This window comes from Emys orbicularis, chromosome 6 (assembly GCF_028017835.1).
Source record: "Emys orbicularis isolate rEmyOrb1 chromosome 6, rEmyOrb1.hap1, whole genome shotgun sequence".
Taxonomy (NCBI): Eukaryota; Metazoa; Chordata; order Testudines; family Emydidae; genus Emys; species Emys orbicularis.
In genome coordinates, this window is record NC_088688.1 from 40,527,271 (window position 1) to 40,551,978 (window position 24,708).

Genomic DNA, 24,708 nt, shown 5'->3' on the forward strand with positions numbered 1-24,708 from the left:
CACGGGGAATTGAAGCACCTACGGGGTAGGAGACAGCTGAATGGGGGGTTGAGGGTTTAAAATTTGGATTTAGGTGCTTAATGCAGCAGTTAGGCACCTAAATCCCTTTGTGGCTCTAGCCTCCTGGTCTTTTAAGTACCTCTAGCATTGGGCAGAAGCTGAGAGGTAGTTTGTGAATGCCAGCAGTGCCTAAATGTTGGACTTCAGTGCTTACCTGACCCTTTTGGTGCTTAAGTTCCCCCTTGTGAATCTAGCCCTTAGAGCCTTGTAGCTGCTGAGTTACACCCTTTAGGGGCTGTTACATTCCCAGAGCACAGTGTGCTCTGACTGCACACTCCCCTCCCCGCTAACACCAGGTACAAAGCCAGCGACACTGGTTCTAAGCCATCTGAGGATTCCTGGACTAGAGGAGGAAGCTTACAGCACTTTTAAATCCACTTTGGCTGCTGCAGTGGCATAGAGAGGTCTGAGCCTAAGCCAGGATCTGGCCCTTGGAATGCCTAAGGCAGGAGGAAAGGCTCAGACATTAGAACTTAATGGGTGTTTTACTGATCTGAGACCATTACCTTCTGCTACCTGGAATCACCAGCTCCTTTTAAAGCTACAATCAGATGTTCCAAATTAAATTACCTGTGCTTTAGATGGCCATGTCAGTAATCTAATCAAAGTGCAACAGCCACACGCAAGATGTAGGCAGTAACACAGAGAGCAAGAGAAAATCACAATTAAGTAGTGCAAAGTATAGGACAGCCAAAGGATATGAGTTGATAGGAATTTATTTCCTCCAGCATCTGATCCAACTCCCATTGACTTAAATGGGAGTTGGACTGGACCTACATGTAGGCTAAAAATTATTCCTAATAGAGTTGAAAGGGCCTTTTTGCATTATCTAGTTCAGGGGTAGCCAACAGGTGAACTGGGAGCCAAATCTGGACCACCAGCCGCTTTTGAACGAACCACAAAAACTTTTTATTTACTTATTGTCATTATTGTTACTATTTTTGTATTATTTTCTCTGGAGTCTGGACCTTGGCTATATAGTCCATTTCCATGCGTTGTAAGCTAAAGCATTTCTAATAGTTTATTTATAAGCATTTCTGTAGAGTGCATCATCATAGTATTCAAGTGCTTCTGGTTTATTGTCTTGTAAAGTTCAACCCCTACTACTTTCAAATTTTGTTTATAATATTTATTAGACTTTACCTTAAAATAGGATCTGCAAACAATCTTAGAGCTCGCTGTAACGTCTGACTATTGCTATCTGAGAAAACTGACTGAAGATTAAAATCCTCTCTCACAAGTCTATACTGCAACAACTCTCAGAAACAAAATGTTCCTTTCTTGTCCAGAAGCAGCTCTTAAATATTTGAATATATCAAGCATGAGGTGCGGGCTGGGGGGGGAGCTCAGGCTTTCACAAAAGCCTAGTTCTATTTTATATGTCAGACATCATTTACAACTATCTGAAACCATCTACATTTCATTTCAATTCAAACAAAAGTAAAAGCAACCTAATACTTTAATACACTTATTCTAGCAAGTTTGCACATCATGAAGTGTGCTCACCTAAGGTATATCTTTACTGCAATTAAGCACCTTGAGCTGGCAGGGTTTGTGCTGCAGGGCTGTAAAATTGCAGTTTGGACCGTTGGATATGGGCTGGAGCCCACACTCCGGGGCCCTACGAGGAGAAAGGGTCCCAGAGCTTAGGCTCTAGCCCAAGCCCAAATAACTACCCCCACAGTTTTACAGCCCTGCAGCCTGACCCTGAGTCAGCTGACATAGGCCAGCCACTGGTGTTTAATTGCGGTGTAGATATCCCCATATTGTGCAGGCAGGCTATTCCCCATCCTTCTTGGCGGACCCAGTAGACTAATGACCGTTAGATACACTGCAGTGGTGTGTTCCACAAGAAAACCCACACTCATCAAAGCATGGTATATTAGTAAGGAACAAACTGAGACACTCACAGTAGCTTTTAGAGTGTTAGTAGATGATCACTAAGGCAGTGAATTTAAATTTCTCTCTGGGGGAGAAGTTTCTGCTTGCATTGCTCAAAATCTTCCACTGTATGCAATTGCTTCTTGAACAGGCCTTAGCTTGTTTTGGAACAGCTGCAGCTACCCGTATTCTTCACAGACAGGCAGTTCATTGGCTAAAGTTTAGGAAATCAAGGCTTACACTCCTTGATTGCAACAGAACGTTAGGGGGTGCTTAATGTGCTTTGTGGAATCTGAGCCTTGGGGTAGATTCACAACGGGACTTAGGCGCCTGACTGCCACTCTAGGTCCAATGGGGCCTGCAGCTGTACATAGGTTACACGTGGTGCATACAACTGGCAGGGGCAGAGCTAGGGAGGGCAGCAGTTCAGCTGTTCCTCGGCATGCTCACCCCCCTGGGGCATGCTCAGTGGCTGCAGGGCAGCACAAAGATGGAGAATAACGCTGCACCTGGGTGGGCTGGGCTGGAAGGTGAAGGCTGAGCATAGCATAGTGGGTGAGGTGCTGGGGCCAGCGGCTGCAGTGGGTATGATGCCACAGGTTTTGGTGATAACACCTAGGATCTCGCTAGCTCCCCCTGCTCTGGGCTTGGCAGCTGCCATGCTTTGGAACTGCTCCATTCTTGGTGGGGGACTCTGTTTTGTTTCCTTGCTCCAAGCGGGAGTTTTGCTGGAAAAGAAACTTTGAGCTGCAACAGCCAGAGGGGCTGTGCATGCTGCCTACCATGTGAAGAATTTCTGGGGCGCCCCTGGCTAAGGCCAATGTTTAGACTCCACTGACATTCACAAAACCCTGCTCAGCTGCTGCCTAACCCTAAAGTGCATTGGCGCCGACTCCGTGAGTGCTCCAGGGCTGGAGCACCCACGTGGAAAAAATGCCAGCAGCCCCCCCATCAGCTCCTGCCCACTGGCAGCCCAGCGGATCAGTGCCTCCCCCCTCCGTCTCCTTGCCTCCCGCCCACTGCGAACTGTATTGCGGCGTTCAGAGAGGCTGGGGGTGGGGGATGAGGACACGGTGCCCTCGGGGGGAGGGGGCGGAACTGGGCTGGAAGAGTTGGGGCGGGGGGGGGCAGGGGTGGGAAGAGGCAGGGCAGGGGTGGGGCCTTGGGGGAAGGGGTGGAGTGGGGGCAGGGCCTGGAGCAGAGCTGAGGGTCACACACACCTCGGCAGTTTGAAAAGTCGGCACCTGTGCTAAAGTGCATAGGGCACAGAACTACAAAGGTATTTAGGTGCCAGTCTCCATCTCCACTGCAATTCACAAAACGCCTACCTCACCCTGTAGGTGCCTAAATTCACGTGGGGCCTATGATTTCAGGGTAAAAGTTCCCTTTGTGGATTCAGGCCTTGGTACCTATGGTTCTGCCTTTAAAGACCCTAAGATACCTAAATTTCAGCAGGTGGGGATGTTCCCAGCCACCTCAGCCTTGACATCATCCAGCAGTAGGATTCACAAATGACGGCTTCCCCCATCTTGCCTTTTGGGTCCAATCTGGTAGGTGTGGTCAGAGCCCCGCTAAAACAGCCCAAGTAGGTGGTCGCATGCTTTCCACTTTTAGCTGGCTGGTTAGAGCGCTCATCCAGGATGTAGGCGGCAAGCAAGGGTCAGTTCCACTATGCTGGCTTTATACCACCTTTTGCTGGCTTTATACCAGCCAAGGACACCCCTGTTTAGGGAAATCACAGCTTGCTTTTTTAAGCTAGCTTTCTGTTCCTTTGACTCTGTGGGAATGGCCACAGATGGAAGGCAGAAGTGGGTTGAGACTATGGCATTGGTTTTGGATGACTACATTTGATATTAAGAAAAGGGTAAAATTGCAACATTGGAGTAAAAGTTATATCTCACCAATGTTGTATGATCCTCAGCTGGTGTAAATCACCATAGCTGATTGACATCGTTAGTTCAGGCTGTGACCCATTATCGTGGGGAGAGACAGAGGCACAAATGGCAGTTAGACACGTAATTGTCCATGAAAGTCATTGGGAGTTAGGGCTTAACTTCCATTTGTGCCTTTGAAAAGCTCCCCCTTGATTTCTAAGAGAATGTGCTCTACATTGAGCATGTGTGACAGACGTCTCAGAACCTGCTAAACGGGAAATGTCGTTAAATGCATCTGAATAAAAAAGTCTCTTTTTATAATTAAAAACAATTAATGCATTAGAGAAACATCTCAATATGTTCATCACCCCTTCGTATAAGTTTTTATTGGTTTCACAGGCTTTACAGGTAGCATGGATAATCATAGTAAAATATCAGACAAGTTAGCAACATCAGTATATTAAGGAGGGTACACAGGTTCTTCTTTATTGGTTCTAAGTGGTGATCGTACAGGGAACAACGAATATTTGACATGACACTTTCCCATTTTGTGACATTTTAGTGGCCATGCAATAGTCAGCCAAGCAGTCTATCATCATCCTTTGACCATTACTATAATCTGAGTTTTACTCTGATGCGGTGGAAGCATTTTCTCTATGAATGCATTAGTTAGGCTTATGTCAGTAGACAAAAATAACTTTCAGATTTAATACTGTAAATATCATATAGCTTCACTATAAGCTAGTACTTACGGGTAGTGGACATTATAATTACAAGTAGAGCTATATGTAAAATGGCAACAATATGAAAAACATCAGTTTAACAAAGGCAACCAGAAGTTATTTCCAAAATGAACAAACATTAGTTGTATATTATTTTAAATAAAAGAAAATGGTTGTATTACATTTTTCTTAGAGAGAGATCTGATGAATGCAAGAACTATTTTAAATTGTTTCAAGTGAATAAACACTCAAACCAAGGGAACATTTTAAATACAATGGAAAGGAAAAGCTAAATAATTCTAATAAATATGCAGAATACATATAACAAATGAAGTAGCAGCTCATATGGTTTCAGGTACTATATCACGGATGACATTATTTATCACTTTCAGTCAGCCAGAGTCAGAATTCTCACAGTCTTTGCTAAGTGGGGGAAATGTGTTTAGCCCTTCTTTCCTTGCCATTCTTAGTTGTCGCAAGTGTTCCTTCATTTCCTTGGAAATGTGACAGATTCTTCCTTCTATGCCAGGCACTGCAACTACTGATGTGCCTGTATCTGTTCTTGTTTCAAAGGCTTGTGGTAAATTCATGAAATGTTAGTGCTAATTAAACTAAATTCTCTTCATGTAAACAACCTAAATGCGCATCTGACTATACTGCGAATAAGCTATTAAAATAATTAACATACTAAAAACCTGCCTTATTTATGAGTAACTGGAATTTTCTGATTGGACCTTCATAAATTCACGCTCCACAAAGCTCACCATGAGTACTCCCTTTGCAGACCCAGAGAGCTATATTTTAATAGTGTTAGCTCAGACATCAACAAATAAGGTAAGCACCATTCTCTTACTTGTTGAAAATACTGTATGTCAGAATCCAGGAAATAATTTATGCAGAATGTGGGCCAATCTGCCATTATAGCTTTCTAGGTTTAAAATATATAAATCTGAGGTCAATGACTGTTCAAGGGATTAATAATGGGATGACCTACTGCCTTTCACTTTTAGTTTCCTAGTTCAAATCTTACCCAGACTCGTGGAGATTGAATGCTGGAACTATTTAGCTATTTTAGATATTTTGAATGTATCCATCACTCAAATTAAGGCTAGCGTATGTTGTGCAAAAGGGACATCACACACTACCATTCTGATAGAAGACAAAGCTAAAAGTGTGAAAAGGGAATCAGTATAGGAGCAGGATTAGAAAGAGTAGAGAGAAAAAGGATAGGTGTATGTAGGAGCCTGTAGATAAGGAAGAACAGTTTGAATGTGATGTGATAAGAGACAGGAAGCCAACATGGAATTCAAAGAGGGCAAATAACATGGTTTGAGGTGAAGGTGAGGAAGATGACTTCAGCACTGCATTTTGGACACAAAAGAGAGTTGATTGGCTGCAAGGCCACACAAGGTAAGCAGCTGACCAGCTAATGGACCTGTGTTTAGCCATGGATTTAGTAAAGAGAGTGGATTTTGACAATATTAAACAGAAATGTGGTTTAATGAGAGACTGGATATGTGGGAAGAAAAAAGAAAAAGAAAAATGGCCAGATTTTCTGATGCATTGAGATTCTGCTTGCTACAGCAGAAAGGAGCCTATCAGGTTATGGCTTCCTGATTCTCTCTCCTGGACCCAAGTAGAGCAATGTGGGGTCTGCTCTACATGCACCAGCTGATAATACCTCCCAGTTTTGGATAGCCTGAGTACAGCATGCTGAAGTCATGCCTCTTCTCTGCACCCAATGCAGCTATTGTGACAGGGATGGTGGGGAAAGGAGATTAGGGAGCCAGCTATGCCACTTTTATGCCCACAGCGAGGACCCCATGCAGGAGGTAGTCCCAAAAGGGAGATAAGGCCAGGTTTTCTCCCCTTTGTGCCACCAAAATGGTGCAAAGGAAAAAGTAGGCCAGGAGGCAAGGAAAGACAGGCAATGGAGAAGAGGGATGGAAGGGGAGGAAAGGGATTAGAAGAAAAGATAAGAGGTCAAGTTTTGGAAGGTGAAACTGGGCATCCAAGAGGAGACATTAACAAATGCTTTTGTCAAAATGCAGGTTTCTGTTCAAAGTAGTGTTATCTTGATACCTAAATTGTTGATTGCTAACAGTAGTTTTTTAGCTTGTGTTCCTGAATAGAGTATACAGTACTTAGGTAATACAAGAGAAGCCAGGTCAAATCCAGAGACAATATTCCCATTATAGAGTTTACAGATGCTTTGTGAGATTTGAGGTTAGAAATTAGTTTCGCAGCCTTACAAATAGGGCTAATGATGCATGGAGTTTTGAGTCAGACTTTTTAGGAAATTGTTTATATTTTTTGGCATATAACTCACAGGCACATATGACAGTCTGTCCTGTCCAATTTAGAGCTATGTGGATATTTTAAAGTCCAGTTATCTTCACATTCCACAAAGTTCCCAGGATTAGATGGACTGGACAAAAAAACATATAGCAGACTGCTTAACCACAGAATGTCAAGACCATCTTCTGGAAGAGATTAAAGCATACTTGACATTGTACCTGCTGCAAAGAGATCTAGCTAACGCATATCCTGCTTCACAAAAATGCTCTGAATGGCCTGTCTATGGAACGCTGAAGGTTCTGAATGAAAATCTGCTCTGAAATATCGTGAGGTGAATTATTATGTGTAAATAAGGCAGATTCTGGTTTCTTGGAAATAGGGAAAACTGAAAAAGACTTAAGATAGAGTTTGTTAGAGGATTCCTTAACTTACTCCGTTATGGATAGAGACTTTTTCTGTGCAAGGATGAAATGTACTATGGATAATGCCATTCTTTCTGGAGTCTGCATGTCCCTGGCTAAAGGAAAAGTCTATTTTAATGCAGAGCTCCCTGGATTACTGACAGGATTTTACTGACTGGGCAAAATTGCCAGAAGGGAATTATACCTTTTAGGTTTCTCTTCTATACTTCAACTTTATGTCTTTTTTACTGTTATGGAGGTAAGAAGAATTTAATATTTCATCCTATTGAAGTTGCTGAATGGATGCACAAGTGTCTGGCAGATAAGGTCTACAAGTTGGAGTGGAATCAATTGAGGATGTCTCAAAAACAATACCCTCTCCTTCAGACAAGTAATTAATATTCTTAAAGAAGGCAGCTTTTGCCTAATATTCATTTGGAAGAGACTGACACTAAAAAACTGGGGATTGTGGTAAAGGACTTTAAAGAACAAAATGCTGGGTGGGATTTTCAGAACTACCTAGCTAAATTAGGAGTACAAATCCCTGTGGTTAAACACAGGTCCATTAGCTTGTTTAGGTTGTTCCTTCATGTTAAGTCCTCTTACTGAAGACTGACAAAGGAGACCAGAATTTCATGCTAATTTAGGGGTTTAAGCTTTTGAAGTCTGTTATGTTCCTCCTCCATCCTTCCATCCCTTCAAAAATCTCCCTCCCTCAACTTCCCTGTGCAGCCTGCCACCCCTCCCTCTGCACAAGACAACCTTCTGGGAGAAAGTGGTCAGTCCCATTCCCACACAATGGACCATATGCCCTGATTGCTACCTTTAGCGGATAAAGAGATTATTCTTTGGTAAATCACTAAATGCTGCACAACAAATTTAGAAAGTTAGGAACAAATGCACTTAATTATTTGTAATTGCAATGGTGCCCGAAGTCCACAGTAAGGATTGTAGCCCATTGTGCCTCATATGATATATTTTAAATTACCTGTTAGTGATGCTGATTTGGACTTGGTAATTAAACTCATTCGGTGACCGGAGATGCACTTTTTGATGCCATGCACAATCTTGATAGATTCAAAGTGATTAACAACAACTGTGGAAAGTATCTGTGCAGTTTCTGTATCATACATCCTAGGACAATTCTGAAACATTACATAGCCATCCTTTCCCTGAAAAGTAATAATTATATTTAATGAAGAATATCTTTAAAATATGAGCACTTAATTGTCTATTTCTAAACCATTATAAATAAGTATACAAATTTGTTAGAATAGTAGCTATGGTTGATTTGATTAAAAATATTGTATTCAGTAACAGAGTAAGATTGAATGTTAGGAGACAGACTTTCAAACAACTTCCAAATTGAACACACATACATTTTGCATGTAAGTACAGTAATTGGGTCTACTGGGTGACCTACCACTTGATTTAAATATGCAGAAACAATATTTGCGTGTGCAAAATTCACCAGCAGAATTTTAGTGTGTGGTCTGAAAGTTAAAGCACACTCAGAAATCAGGTCTAATATTTTGCAAGGAATGAGAAGAGGGGTGGAGAATTATAGAAATTTGTATAAGAAATAAAGACAGATAGAAACTCTGGGGGTGGACGGAATGAACAACATCTACAATGGAGTTAAATTGCAATCCCTTACAGTGTCATAATTAAGCCATCAAAATAAGTCAGTATTTCATAAAAACAACACTCTTGAAGCATGAAAAACATTCAAAATATTTAAACACATTAGAGCTTACATTAGCTAAGTACTCCTTAATGGCAAGTTGATAGACTTTGTTCTTCTTGAGATATTGTCCTTGAATCTTTACAGAGTCTCTTATAATTCGGTGCCCTGGTTCTGCATTTGGATCAAATCCAAATTCCATTCCTGCTACTTGAGGAAACCTGGTAGTTAAAAAAAATTTTTTTGGGGGTATGAAGAAAGAACCAACCAAAGTACCGACCCTTCCAGAATTCTGAACAAGTACACTTCAGTAAACTGCTACATCAACTCACAATAATTCATTCAGTGTTTGAGGTATGTTTGTAATACTATGTTTCCAAAGACAGGACTTTCACTGATTACTCTATAAAATACCACACTGAAAAGGCAGCTTTTACTCTTCTTACCAGTGGCCATTGGTCCCAGGGTTAAACATCTTGGCTACCGGATTACAGAGTGAAAGGTGTGAATTCTCCAATACTTGCACCATTGTCACAATGGTTTCCAGGTTTTATTTTTAAGAGCCAAACTGAACTTTTGGTCCAATTGCTAAATCCCAACCTGTCATACTGACCCAATTAATTCATATAACCTGAACGTTCAATTAATCAATCTATTATCTGTGGAACCAAGTTAGTTCCAGAATTGAATACCCATTAGCCAGCCATATAGAGGTTTCCTCAATTTTGTTATTTTCACTATAAAAAGTAAGCTCCAAATAAGAACCACATTTATTTTGTATAGGTTTTCATACATTGTGTGTGACAAAGATTTATCTGTATCCATAGGTTTTATGTTTGTACTTATATTAGTCATTTGTCTTGCTTAGAGTGGTGTATTAATATGCCCAATACAGTTATCACATAGGCTTGTGAATTCATCATTATCATTACCTGGAGCATTTGAATGTTAGCATTAAAGTGGCTACTCATAGGGACAGTGTGGAGAATTTCCACAAATGTTCAGAACAATTGGCATTTTCATATAAAAAGGGGTTGGATAAATATTCTATGTACCTTCCATCAAGAGCTGGATATCTGTAGACTCCATTTTCGAGAGCTTCCAACAGTTGTCCTCCTGTAATTCTGACTACTAGAAGTGGGTCCACAATGGGAAGGATAGTTAAAAGATCGTGCATAGTAAAATCTCCTGCAGGATGTATATGGTTTGAACGTAGGGTACCTACAATCATCATAAAAGAAAATCAAGATACTCCCTGGTCCTTTTTCTACTGTGGGAAAACAACATGATTATCTAATAAAATGATACAAGTTTTAAGGTTTGTTTTCTTGATGAGAAAGGATTTATATTGTTGTTAATGATTATTTAAATGATGTCATGGGCCCTGGTACTGCAAAGATTTATATACATGTCTAACTTTATGTGCTGTAAATAGTCCTATTGATTTAAAAAAATAAGAAAGTATGCTAATTTTAGAGACTTCAATGGGACTGTTCACACTGCATAAAATTAAGCATATGTGGAAGTCTTTACAGATTGTAGACTTATTTCTCAGGGAAACACAAAGTGCTTTGCAGCTATATTAGAGTGGATGCTGGATAGCACCTACTATAGTTAAGCTTACCAAACAGTTTCCACAAAAATTCCCTGTTTATACATATTTTTAACTTTCCAAAACCTTTTGGCCTGAAAGTTTTAATTTTAGTTCTCTGCCAAAAAGGTGAGTTTTCCTGGAACAATGATTTCAATTTTAAATTAACAAAAACCTTTCTGACAACAAATCTTGCCATTTTAAAAATGAAAAACCATGACAAATCATTTCCTTCTTAAAAACAAAACAAAACCGACAAAAAGACTCCAGCTAGCACCATCATGTTTTCAATTTTAAGACATGCAAGCAACAACTCCCTTTTAGAATTAAAAAAAGGTACATTCAACATTTTCCCTTTAAAACAAACATTCAGCAAGAACCAATCAAAAGCCTAATTCTACACTGAAGAACTACTATGCTGGCAACATTCTCTTTAAAACAAAACAAAACCAAGAAGATGACAAAAATCAGAATAGAAGTAGGCATATCTTTAGACCCTGATTGTGCAAATATTTACACATATGGGACTACTCACATATGTAAATTCTTCACAAGAATGCACAACATGTGTCTGGAGGATCAGTCTTCATTTTTAAACTGAAAAACCATGCTTGTAACAACAAATAATATGTCCAATTTAAAAATAAGACCATGCACCAAGCAAAATTTCTTGTTTTAAAGGGAAACTATTTATAAAAGAATATTTGCTTACTTAGGAAAAGAGTAGCAGAGTAAGGGGGATTTTAATCCAACCAAACTAACTTTGTCCATGAAGACTTGTGGAAGGTGTTTTTTAAACAAATTTTGGAATAGGTAATAAAGGGAAGCAAATTGTTCTTTGTACCAATGTGAAGTGTTTACATGTGGAAATGAAAAAGTTTTTAAAATGCATTATTATTCTTATTTTTTTTTATTATTTGGGAAGGAGAGGGGGAAGAATTACAAAATGGGGCCAAGATTTCACCTTAGATATTTAGTCTCATTGCGATACTGTTGTACTATAACCCCTTTGAGTCTCATTTACTATCATTAGTTTGTTTCCAGCAACAGTACAAACACAATAGGCATGGTTCCTACCTTGGAGAGCATATGCTTTAAGAGATAAAGGAACTAGACAAAGATGGAGGGTAGAAAAGAGTACAGTTTTCAAATAAGGCGGGTGACATCCTGATAATATAATGCTTTAATACCATTTCCATTTGTTTTGGTATGGTATATAAACTTAGCATGTACTCCAAAACCTTACCAAAATCAGCCAGTTAGTTTACTTTTATGACATCCTAATATTTTGGACACATGTTATAATTGTCACATTGTCTATGAACCAATCAAATGTACCTTAATTTGTTTTCCACTAAAAATTCTCTAGTTCCTGATTTCTTCAGGGGCTTTGATCAGTGAAAGGTAACTCATTTGACCTTTTCAAATCCCTTGACTTCTTGATGTACTCTGACTCAGATGAGTGGCTGGGACCACTCCTAATTAAGTAATTAAATAATATTCCAACATATATTCCAGCAATATAACATTGCTACCGTCTTTAACAAGTAAATTAATGTTAAAACATTCCAAACATTTTGGATTACAATAAATGTTTTTTAAAAGGACAACCTGAATTGAGTAATGCTACATCAGCATGAGTAGCTTCTAACATTGCATTAGTTATCAGGTTTCCCAGGTTACTCTCTGATCTTACAGTAGAAACACGACCGTCTAATTCTGTGTCGATGGGACAAAGAACTTCCTCTAAAAGAGGCTAAAAAAGAGAAGGGTTTATAGCAGACTCTATTTATTTGAAACAACTATGTCCTGAAAACTAAAGGATTACACTGTAAAAACGTTTAAAATTTTGAGCAGGAAAAAAAAAAAGAAAGCCAAGCCATGGAAAAATATAGTCTCTTCTCAATCCCCTGTGAATCTGAATAGATGCACAGAAGGTGATTTATTCTGGCAATGGACAAATAGCAACAATTCCAAATCCACCTGGCTTCCATTATATACCTACACTGATGAGAACTTAACATTCCATACAGACCTACAAAAATACATTTCTCTTGAGTTTGACTAGGTAGGGGAAATCCCATTCTGTCATTTCTTGCTGTTATATTGTATACAGACAGAGTGCAGATAATAGTAATCAGCAAACAACAGCAGAGATCAAGAAACCTGTTCTGAGGTTTTAATCACCATTTTTGAAACAACTTTCTGAAAAACAGTTTGTTCTTGGCTACTCTTTCAGCTAGCCGTATTCAGCACAAGTTCAAGAGTACTGGTTGACGCTCATTGTCAGAAATGGATACTTTTCCTAGCATAGAGAATCTAAAGATAGATTCAGTCATCCTGGGATTACAAACAACGTTAGAGTCAAGCTGAGTTTAACAGTTTCAAAGTCCCCCTATAATGTGTGCTAGTTTTTAGTACCCCTGTGGATACAGACCATCCAATTAAAATGTCCTTGTGAGTTTTAGTCCCTTTAGGATTGTAGAATACAGTAGTTCATAGATGCACGCTCCTACACAGACTAAAGACTGCTGCACAGGAAGCTGCCATGGACTATCAATGGTATCAATATTGCATGTCAGAAGAACTAGCTTATTTGGCATTTTAACATTTTGTCAGAAATATTTTATTCTCAGTGGAAATGTCAACAGACATAAATGAAATGTACTTAAATATAAAGCTCTAGGTTCCCAGGTGCAACAGTAATACAAATAATAGACAATAGCTGTAATAATAAAAGAAGGAAAATTCTTAATTAAGGCCAGTGGCTTTCCATTGAAATGACCTCAGCACTCATAGAATGAAGGATTCTATCACTGCTTCGTTAATTCACACGTATATAGGCACTGCAATTCTTCAGATTCACTGACAGAGGGACTTTAATGGTGTTCTTTTTTGCCATGAGAGGTTTATTATATATTGTAGGGACTATATTTACTGTAGATACAAAATGGATAAAATTGTCTATTGTTCTGAGGCTTCTGTCCTTATACTTGATCTCAAAACTAAATTTGATAAGGTGGTGTCTTTTAATAGCAATCACTCATGGATTCACTACTTTAAAGTTTAACTTTCCATTAAAAAAAAATAAGCTGAAGCCATTAAAATGTAATGGGCCAAATTTTTTCTCGGTATACTTCCACTGAAGTCAGTGGAGTTACATCAAGAAGGAATTTTGCCCTCAGTTTCACCTTAATGGGCCTGTCAATTTTGGTAGGCTTGAAATGAAACGAGTTCTTTTATATCTGTTTGCAAAATCAATTTAATTTGTATTTGTACAAGCAGAGTAATTTCACTGACATCAGTGAAGGGTCTGCGTTCTATATCGTTGAATAGAATAGAGTGGTGTTAATCCAGATTTATGTCATAATTGAGATCAGAATTTGGCCCACTGTTATCAGTCTGATCACTTAAAACAACAATTATTATCTTCTTTTTCTAGAACAAAATATTTAAGGAAGTTGTACCTACCTGCAGGTTTTGAGTATAATCATCCACCACTGATTTTATAAAAGAATCTTCTTCTAGGTTCCTCAAAATGTCAATCCTCTGAAATGTATACTGAAATGATGCACCAAACTTTCTTATATTTATTTTTGAGAAATTCCTGAAATCAGACCCACTTTTGACAATCCAAGTTCCATTCACCTTTTTGATTCCATAATCATGGTCATGGCCCTCCAGAACCAGATCTATTCTTTGGGTGTTCTGGGCAAGTTTGATGTCATTAATCCATTTCATGTGTGTCATAGCAATTATAAGTCCTGCTCCCTCTGCTTTAAGTTCTGCAGATATTTTATTACCTACTTTGACATAATCTATGTAGTTTAGGTTTGATTTGTTAATGGTAGGCAAGGTATCCAGCCAGTCTTCTTCTACTAATCCCATTAAACCAATTTTTGTACTGTTCCATTTAACTACTTTTTTTACTGAGCCATGGCCTAGTGGTTTAGAGGTAAATCTGTCATATACATTGCTGAGGAACCATGGAAATTTCATTTGTTGTATATAATCTTCCAGAACATCAACACCAAAATCAAATTCATGGTTTCCTAAAAATACAAAAGTCCAGAAGCTAGCTTGTTAAGGTTAACAACAAAAGGTGGTCATATGAGATAATTTTAGTTTTTATATTTCATTTAGAATAACATTAGAGATATGAAATTTTTTCTTCAAACTAAAGGACCAAATTCCTCTTTTTTACAGCAGTGAAAACTGTTAGTCATTCCATTTACTTCTGTAGTTACCCCAGCTTTATACTGTAGTAAAGGACAACAATGCTTTGCCCAAAATATCCATTTTTATGCATCTACTTCTTTTTGTACATAGATTATCTAAGTTTTAGCAAGCCCAATATTTATGGCTAGAAAAAAAAAACATATGTAATACCCAGGGCAAGATTCTTGAGAGAAAAATTAAGATACATCTCTCAGTTTATCATATCATGTCTTTGGTTGGCCTTTGAAATGTAATGGGGGAAAGAAAAAGGTGCTTTCTGGTACCATGCCAAAAGCTACCAGAGATTACAAAGGTGTGCGTAAATAATTAGGCCTATTTAAGAGAGACTTTTGGTACAGCCAGGATAAAACAGGTCAGTGGATCAAGGCTTGGAACTATTATTTGTGGTATTGTATCTGACTTTCAGGAACCCTATATCTACTGTGCATTATGCCAAACAATTCTGTACGCCAAACTGCTTGAGAGGACGGTCCAAACGTTAATGTACAAAAACCCACAGGCCTGGAACAAACTCTATTAACATGCAAAAGGGGACAATTTCATGCATGAGTGTCTGTTAATATGCACAAATACAGGTTTTTATAAACATACACGTCTCTGAAAATATGGTCCTTTATCTAGTGCTACGGTTTATATAGTGCTATACAAATGTACACTGTATATTTAGAATAGGAAGACTAGGAAAACACAAAGTTGGTGATACAGAAGTGTTTTTTTTTTTTTTTTTTTTTTTACTATCTACTGAGTGGCTTTTGTGCTTTGCAAAGCAGTGACCAAAAAGTAGAAAGGGAAATAAAGACTAGCTGACCTTGCTTGTCCACTCAAATAAGTTTGCATCGGAAAAGACATTTGAAAAACCCAATATAATGAAGAATAAGTAACTGCTTTATACATTTCTCTTCCCCCTTTTTTGCTCAGGAAGAAGCCCTGGCACTGGGCAGAATAGCACCTCGAGTGCTACTCTCGCCTTAGCTATACATATATGTCTGATTATATATTTACCTAAGAGAACTCTAGACCCAGCTAGAGTTTGTGTTTGTTTGATTTGTTATGGTTCATAGGAACACATTCTTCTACCTGAAAAGATCAAGTTAGCTTAGCTGGTGTACTGGTGCTGACATTATTGGGCCGAGGTTATTCAGAGGAGTGGGCACTTGCTCCCAGGATCAAAAAGAAAGTTGGTTTCATGTGGAGATTATATTAATCTGTTTGCTAAGTGCTGTTCCTTTTCACAAACACATTAAACACGTGCTCTATCTTTCGCACAGGCTGCCTATTGGTTTGCAGGTTGATTATAAGACAAAAACCAAAATCTTATAAAGCCCTAAATAGCCAGGGACTCTAAGAGGCCTCTTCTCTCCTGTGACATATGTCATCATACTCATGAATATCAGAGGCATCTGAATTAGAGCCTGATTGGTATATAAAGAAGAAGAGGTGGCTGCTGGCGGGGCATTCTTTGTTATGAGCCCTTGCCTCTAGTATTTGCTTTTCCCTTTGGTCCCCTATTTATAAAGGCAAATCCTGCCACCTCCTCTATAGCTGCAGAGGGCATCCTGCAAAGGGAACCAGTGAAGTTATGCTGCACAAAAAAAAGGGTGGGTTTTGGAGGGTTCTGCAGGGTGTACCCACTCCCCTGTGCATTGTGAAGCCTTGCTCCACAGAAACTCCCTTGTGCAGTAACCTGCAGGGGCAAGGCCAAAGGAGCTGCCATTATACAGATCCTGTGGTGCTTGCTCCAATGGAAGAAAAGGCACATTGTGTCTGCAGAGCACTTTTCAGCTCTCAGGCTCAGGTATCTTCTGCTGAAAGGCTCCCCACCTTCCTGAGGGAGGGGACAATTTCTCTCCCACACACTTCTGCTCATCCATCAAGGCCCCCCCAGCTTTCAGACTAGTTGCTGGGTTGAGGATTTGATCCATCATGCAGCAACATAAACGGTGTTTTACAAGACATAAGAACACTAGGGACACACAATCTAAGTCTTTTTGTCACTATAGAGCTTACAATCTAACTGTGGGTGCGCCTGTAAAAGGTAGCTGTAAATAAACTAACAGATATTATGAACTTCATCTGTAAATAACATTTACTTACCAAAGACTGCGAAGTGTACTACCACTGCATTTAATATAGGAATCATATGTTTTCCTTTTGTTATTGAACTTAAAGCTGATGGATTTAAGCAGTCTCCACTAAATATTATAAGTGGATCCAGGGAACTGAACTTTTTTATAGCTGCAGCAAATCTACAAGAAAAAACACAACTTTCAGCTTGCTTTATTAGATGGTTAGAGCTGTTGGACCATCTTTATAGCTTTCTTTTCTGGGTGGAATTAATTCTGTTTTAGAGTTTGTCAACTGCTTCAAACTAGGAAAACATGCTTTGACACAAAAGAAAAGTGAGGGAGTGTTCACTCCATTCTTTGAGTTTTTATAGAAGAGAATCTCTGAACAGAAAGGGAGGAAAAGAAACAGGGAGAAGTTGGAGGCAGAAAATAGCAACAGCATTTTCCCCTTGGCACTATGTTAACACAAATAATAAATAACAACAACAATATCCCTCCTGTCTTTTCCATTTCTTCATTTCAACTTTCACTCCCCCATGCCCTTCCTCTTCTATTTCCATCTTATCTGTTTTCTTCTTTTCCAAATATTGTCTCTTATCTTTTAGCCTTCTCCCCTGTCTTGTTTTTAAACACACATTTCTAGCCCTTTCCTTTCTTTCTTCCATATTACTCTATCCCCCTCATATTTAAAACATGTTCAAATTACTGGAATATTTCATCAATGCTGATGCTGCTGCCATTAAATCACTTTACCAGTGCTCTATGTCAATCCTTCTGAGAACAGCACTTCCTGAAGCAGATTGACAATAAAGGTTGCTTTCGGGAATATTGATTCTGCAAAGTGAAAAAAGTGTGGCAGGAATGGCAAATGCAGTGGGAGAAAAGGCTCAGTATCCAAGAGTTACATGACTAGTCATAATTGAAGTGGTGTTACCCTTAAATCTAAGGTTGATTTTAAGATTCTTGGATGCTAAACTAGATAACAATATTGTGAGTCATTACATTAAAATACAAAAGAATGTAAAAAAAAAAAACCTGTGCAAGTCTGTGTGTAGACGAGTCCTATGGAACAAGGAGAAACCGGAAAGCAGAAACCAACTGAAGAGTATGTTTTACAGAGTCAGTTTCTCCTTTCCTTTGGTTAGTTGCCTTTGTCCTGAACTAAAATGTTTTTTTAATGTAGAAAAATTTATCAATAGAGTTCTCCTGTAGCAGTGAGAGGCCATCTTAAGTCAGGAGAGGGTGTATGATTGGCCAGAATTTATTAGAGGTGGAGCTCAGGAACTATAAAGCCTGCTTCAGTGCAAAGGGCCTCACTCTAGTGTGCTAATCTATTTTAGGTGATCTCAAATCCTAAAGGTGTTGTTCCAGTTTGAAAGCTTAGTCTGGGTAGAAGCCTGTGGGTCTTAATCTGTTTGGAAGTTGGCTCATGTTTAAGGAGCGCAGGAGGCTTTATGAAAGGATGCAATTAGAGATCTTTTATGGGAAAAAATTATAAAGGGGTATTTCTTATGAAGCTGTCATGGGAACTTTAGTGATTTGAATTCTTACTTCCTATGGTATCTTAAATTAAAGATATTTTAATGGAATCCTGAGCTTTTCTGTTCCTTTTCCCTTCATTACACTGAAGTCTATGACCCACATGGAGGTGCACATTAGTCATAGTTTGCATGCGAAGAACTGATTTGGGCCCAATAACAAAGGTCATATGTTTATGTAACTCATTGTTTGTTCCTGAAGAAAACAGAATTGGTCTGACTCTTTTTGCTGTCCTTTAAATAGGCATCAGATTTGATAACACCAGCACATCCTACTACCATCTAACAAAGCACTGTCTCCTAGCTTCAAGTTTCAATCTTATGTCTTTTCAACTAGCTGTCCAACATTCTTTGTACTTCCTTGACAGCTGATTTTTCAGATTTACATATGGAGGCACTCAGAAGGGCATGGATACTTCATGTCCGGATCACCTTTTTTTTTATCCTGTCCATTTAAATATTCAGACTAAATACTTTATTTAATAGAATCTAACAAAGTACAGTACTTTCCCATGGGGCCTGGGTAATGTTAAACAGATGACTGCTTAATATGTTCAAGCCATCTAAAATACTTCTAGTTAATGAATATAATACCCTGACACACACATTAACACTTATCAGTACCATGCCTTTCTTACTAAAGTTAGGAGATTTGTTTACATTAGACCTCAGTACATTTAATTTAATCAATCCTGCTTAAATTTCAGTGTTACCTATACAAGAGTGTGTATTCCAGTTTGTGTCAGTCATTATAGACTGGCAGTGCTTTAATTCTTTCTCTTCCTACTTTGGGTTAGATCTTCAGGGGCATCAGGCACCTGAGTTCTGCTCAATGCACCTTCGGGGGCACATAGGTGACTTTCTCCCATATTTCCAAAGAGATTCCTCCTGCCTCAATCCTGGTGCAAGATCAAACATCTGCCAGCACAAAATCACTCCTGCAACTTTCTCTAGCAATGCCCCACCTAGCCCCGACAGTCCCCTATCCTAGAGCATGTGGCAATAGCTATAGCTATGCATACTATATGCAATCTTGGAATTCCCCACAGTAGGACAGCCTTTTGCATCACCTCTTCAGCACAAAGGGGCTGGGGCATGGCTAAGAATCTGGCCCTTTATGTCTACCAACAGAATAGTTTCTACATCTTGTGATCAAGTTGTCTCTAACTTTTTTTTTTTTCCATTTATATGTACAGATAGTATTTTGGTCAAAATCAGCTCATCATGAATTCTTCAGGATGGTGTTTCATAATCTTACCAGCTTTAGCCCCAAAGCAAGGAAAAGATGATTGAATTCTATCTTATTTGCACATCAAACATCCTAGCTCCAAAACTATCATTCTAATTCTCACTTGGATACACAAGAAAACAAAGCGATGAACACGTCCACTTGGTCTGGAAAAATACAGGAAATATAGATCAGAAAGTGTGTGAAAAAGTGAATAATGAGAAAGGAGATGGGAAAAGGGCAGGACAAAAAGAAAGATGAAAATAGTAAAATTAGAACAGGAAGACAAGTGATATAAAAATAGAGGAACAGTAGGAAGTATAGGAAGCAAACAATGAGGAAATAAAAGGAAAGAACAGGTGACAGAAGAACAAAGAAGATGAAGAAGGAAAAATGAGGAAGAATATGCAAATGAACAAAACATTTGAACTGAACCATCTTTTCTTTGCTTTTAAACTATAATTCAAATCTACATTTTAAAAGAGAAAATCCTATATTCTGAAGAAAAAAAATCACAATTTTTAACTCAACCTAGACAGGGAATAAGTAGCAGCAGCTATTGACAGCAACACAATACTTGTGAATTTTAAAAGCTTGTTTTAATATAAGGACGTGCTACATCTTTTTGAATCTCTGCAGGATCTCCCCACCAGCTGTCTTCAATTTCTGAATCCAGTAATCATTAAAAATTTAAGCTGCTTTCTTAAAGTGGGGGTGTGATCCTCTGGTGAAAAGGTTGATGGAAGGCCAGTGTCTATAGGGGGTTGCATTAAGGTTCTGGTGCATGGTCTCTAGTGTATTGTGGTTGTGGGAGTGGTAACAGTATTGTGCCTGTGGGTGGAAGAGAAGAAGGTATAAACTGTTAGGTGGCTTACTTTTTCATATTCTTGCTTTTGTGTGAGCATGTCAGCTGTGTTATGTGTGCAGTAATCATACCTGCTTCACAATGAATTTTCTGTGTATTAATTCCTAAGATTTTATAACATTTAAGTGGGGTTTGGGACTTGTTTGAGACAGGGTGGGGGTGAACCTGGCTCAGGGAAGAAGTGCAGCTGCTCACAGAGAAAAGTTTAATTTGCCAGCCACAGCACACAAAACCCTTCCTCTGTTATGCCCAGTGGCACATAAAACCCTTCCACACTGTAGCATAAAAATCTGAACAAAAAAGTATAGCTCCTGATGGAGAAGATTTTATCTGACAGAGAAAGTTTTGTGTATGCACTGGCACACAGGTGTTTATGTGCCAGTTTATATACCAGCACACACAAAAAGTTTATGCATCTGTGCTGGCACATTAACATTCAGCTATAATGAATATCAATAAAAATGACCCTAAGTACACATTTTAAAACACCCAAACAACTACACATTGTACCACATCTACTCAGAATTTACCTCTGCACCAAATTTAGGCTAGCTAGACAATACTTTTCAAAAGATATCAGTCAACAATGAAAGGTTGGATTGCCAAGGACAAATTTCAGACAAAACCCAATTTCAAGGACTACTAATGGAAAAATGTATAAAGAGATACCAAACAAAAACTACTGAGAAAACTCAAAAGTACATAAAAACTAATTTCACACAATCAGCCACCTGCTTTTAGAGCAAAACAAGAATTTATGTCCCTTTTCAGAATACAAACATAACTATGGTTCACAACCAGGTGCCACCATAGTGAGTAATATTATACACTAATAAGAGTAAGCTTTCTCAAATACTATACAGGCTTGTGGTGGTTGTTGCTGATTTCTGCCTCTGTTTGCCCAACCTGGAAACCATGGGCCAAATCTTGCCTCCCTATCCCTTTCCTAATATAATGGAGACAGTGGTGTAAGGCCAGTTTCCTTGGTTCCATCCTCTTCCATTATTACAATGGGATTGGAGGGATAAAAGGAGGGGGCGCTTCCCTGTTCTCATACTTTTCCTGGTGGTATCCTAGGTGGGAATTAAAGGGTGGATAATTTCCTCAGAGCACTCCTTTTCCTGGTGTCACAAAATAGCCTGAAAGGAATGGTGCCTGGTGCCTCCCTTTCTCAGTATCCAAGAATAGTGTGTGTGACAATATCATGAGGTTGTCCCCTGATTCCCTTTGGGCCTTAACCAGAGCCCACTACCATATTTTATTGTATTTTATATTTACAGTGAGTCACTACCTTCCTCTTTTGCTTCAGGGGAAGGGTACTGTAGCAGCAGCCAGTCCTACCTATTTCTGCCTTCTGCCTGTTTTTCAATCAAAGTTCAAGTAATGTACACAGGTGGGGATTTGAGTGGCAGGATGCTGAGTTAGCTCTGGAGTCAGCACACCCTGTTACGTACAGATATAGCAATTTCCTGCAATATACCTGGGAAATCCGATTGAATTAGGCTTAAGTATCTTCAGGGTCCATTGTATTAAATGAAGGGTTTATGTATTATTGGGGGCCTGGATTGTATATAACCTCTCAAGGGGGCAGATGTGACAGATGTGATACCTGGGGGTTCAAAGGACTACACTGAACAATGTGCCAGAAAAGAATGGACTCTTAGAACAAAATGTGTTAAGTAGTTTTCCTGGGGAATATCTAGGGGAAAGTGAATGCAAATTCCCCACCTTTGATTATGCAAATACCCAGCCTTTTGAAGCTTTGCCCTGAGGAGTGAGCCATTGTCTGCTGATCACCTGTTACATGAGGCCAAGATCAAAGGCCCAAGCTATATAAAGGAAAAGACTGAACATTCTTGGAGGTTCTGGTTCTGAATCTGACAAAATTATAAACTTGTAACCACAGAGAAAACCCAGTTGTGGGTTTTGAACAACTGACACCTACCAGAGCCCAAGGTTAGAGTTGCAGAGAGGGGGGTGACCTCTGGGAAGATGTTTAGCATATGTGTAGGTTCTTTTATTTTTTTTAAAGATGTTTTCTCTGTAATGCTTTCATCTGAAAAATAAATGTTTGCTTATAAAGAGTTGTTCTATAACTTATAACTGTAGGCCATTAGGCTGTTCATAGTCTTCAAAGAGAATGCAAAGTGCAGACACTGGGCTGTTTAAGCAGTCTGACTTGCTGGGAATATCTTATTTAGGCAGGGAACTGTGCAGCCTGGAGAAACCCCAGTCCAGAGGAAGGGAGACTGGGGTCTCTACCCAAGAGAGGTGATGGCTGATGAGCTGGTTGCTTAGGCTGGGTGCTGTTGGTGGACCACAGAGGGGGGAGTACAGGTGCAGTTGCCCTGAACTGTGAGAGGGGGTAGGGATGAAGTTACTTTCCCTTACAGTCCACCTCTCCCACAAACATTTTATGTCAGCATGGGAGGGTGCAGGGAGAGTTATTTCCTTAGTTCCCCATCTTTCCTGGTATAACGGTGGGGGGGGGGAGAGGGAATGGATATTCTTTGCATCTCATATCCCAGAAAGAGAGGGGGGGAAGGGAAAGGATATTTCCTGGCTTTTACCCACCCCTAACAGCTGCCAAACTTTGTGTAGTTCTGTGTGTGACATCTTGTGCAAATTATTTAATGAAATTATTTGCAAATAACCATAAGCTTCAGTTTAGGATCCACACTCTGACCAGAAGTCACACATGAAGTAGCACAAAACTAGGCTGCTGTGGCTGGGTGGGTTTCTGGATGTGTGGGAAGACGAGGGTGCCTAGGGGTGCGTGGTAGGTGGGTGGGTGCAGGAAGGTGTCTGGGAGTGCCTGGATCAGTGGGTACTTGAGGGTGTGGTTTTGGAGTGTCTGAAGGGTGCTGAGATTGCTGTAGTGCATGGATGCTGGAGTATCTGGGCTGAGGGTAGGGATCTAGGGTGTTTGGGTCTGGAGGGTACATGGGGTTACGTTGGGAGTGGGTGGGATAGAAGGATGAGTGGGGGCTTTGGGGGATCCTGAGTGCTAGTGGTGTGCTGCCGGGAGGGTTTCTAGGATCTGGGTGTGGGACTGCAGTCTTGTTGGGGACTAGTAGGGGCAGCCCAGGGCCTGTACTAAGCCAGCTGGCCCCTGTAGCTACTGCCTGCTTCTCCCACCTGCTCCTACCCTGCTGGGATCCAGCGGAGGAAGCAGCAACAGGAAAGGCAGAGAGGCCACTTGTAGACCAGCTCATCAGGCCCCACAGGAGCCCTGTGTGGCAGAGAGGTGGAACTACAGCCTTATGCCGGCTGCCTTCCTTCAGCCCTGCAATGTGGTCGAGGCTCCAGCCAGGGAGCAGGAATGCACAGGGCTGTCAAACATGCTCATGCCCTGTGAGACGGGGCAGCCATGCCTGCCCTCACGCACCCCAGGAGGGACAGGGTGTTTCTTCCCATCCCTCCCTGGGAGGGGAGTGGGGAGTGCGATTCCCTCCCACCCACACATCTCAGTAGCCGGGCTGGGCCAGGTGTGGCTCCTACCTGGCAGCGCCTCCTACCGGCTCCTTCTGCCTGGACTCCACCTGATACATGTCGTTGAAGCGGAGGATGAGGGAGGGGGAGGAATAGCTCAGTGGTTTGAGCATTGGCCTGCTAAACCCAGGCTTGTGAGTTCAATCCTTGAGGGGGCCACTTAGGGATCTGGGGCAAAAATCAGTACTTGGTCCTGCTAGTGAAGGCAGGGGGCTGGACTCGATGACCTTTCAGGGTCCCTTCCAGTTCTAGGAGATCAGATATCTCTATATATTATTATGACTAGGTCACTCTGGCTCTCGTCTAGGAGCTCTGAGCAGGGGCTGGGGCTGTCCTTGTCCCCAGGCCCAGCTGCAGCGGAAAAGGGGGAGCCGCCCTGCTCCTGAAGTAACAAAGGCTACATCCCCACATCCCCAGCAGGGCAAGGTGGCGCCTGAACACCCACTCCCTGAGGGGCGGGGGAGGGGGCAGGCCAAGCCCACTAGAGGGGGAAGAGAAGCTGCTGTGGCTTTCACGAAACCCCTGGTGTTTTAGCTGGAGGTCCATGAACATCTCAGGGTGCCGCCCTCATGGTTCCCCCTCACTCCCACACTCATCCAGGTGCCTATGTGTAGCACCTCACATGGACACTATTATCCCCGCCCTGCTTCACAGACAATAATAGGGGCCCAGAATTGAAGGGCCCTTCACAATGCTGACCAGAGAAAGTATGCAATCCTCTCCCAAGCCATGGCAGCTTGACAGGAAGCCCTACCCATCTACCATGAAC

General features: G+C 40.4%; 1 protein-coding gene across 1 annotated transcript; it reads right to left on the reverse strand.

Moving 5' to 3' along the window:
• Positions 1-8,061: 8,061 nt before the first annotated feature.
• On the reverse strand, positions 8,062-24,052 carry LOC135879841 (mannosylglucosyl-3-phosphoglycerate phosphatase-like). Its single transcript, XM_065405882.1, has 8 exons — positions 23,949-24,052; positions 16,845-16,996; positions 13,983-14,563; positions 12,123-12,267; positions 9,976-10,141; positions 8,994-9,141; positions 8,225-8,408; positions 8,062-8,102 (listed from the first exon to the last, which is right to left on the reverse strand). Exons 1-8 carry the CDS (start codon positions 24,050-24,052, stop codon positions 8,062-8,064), a joined length of 1,521 nt encoding a protein of 506 aa, XP_065261954.1.
• Positions 24,053-24,708: the final 656 nt, after the last annotated feature.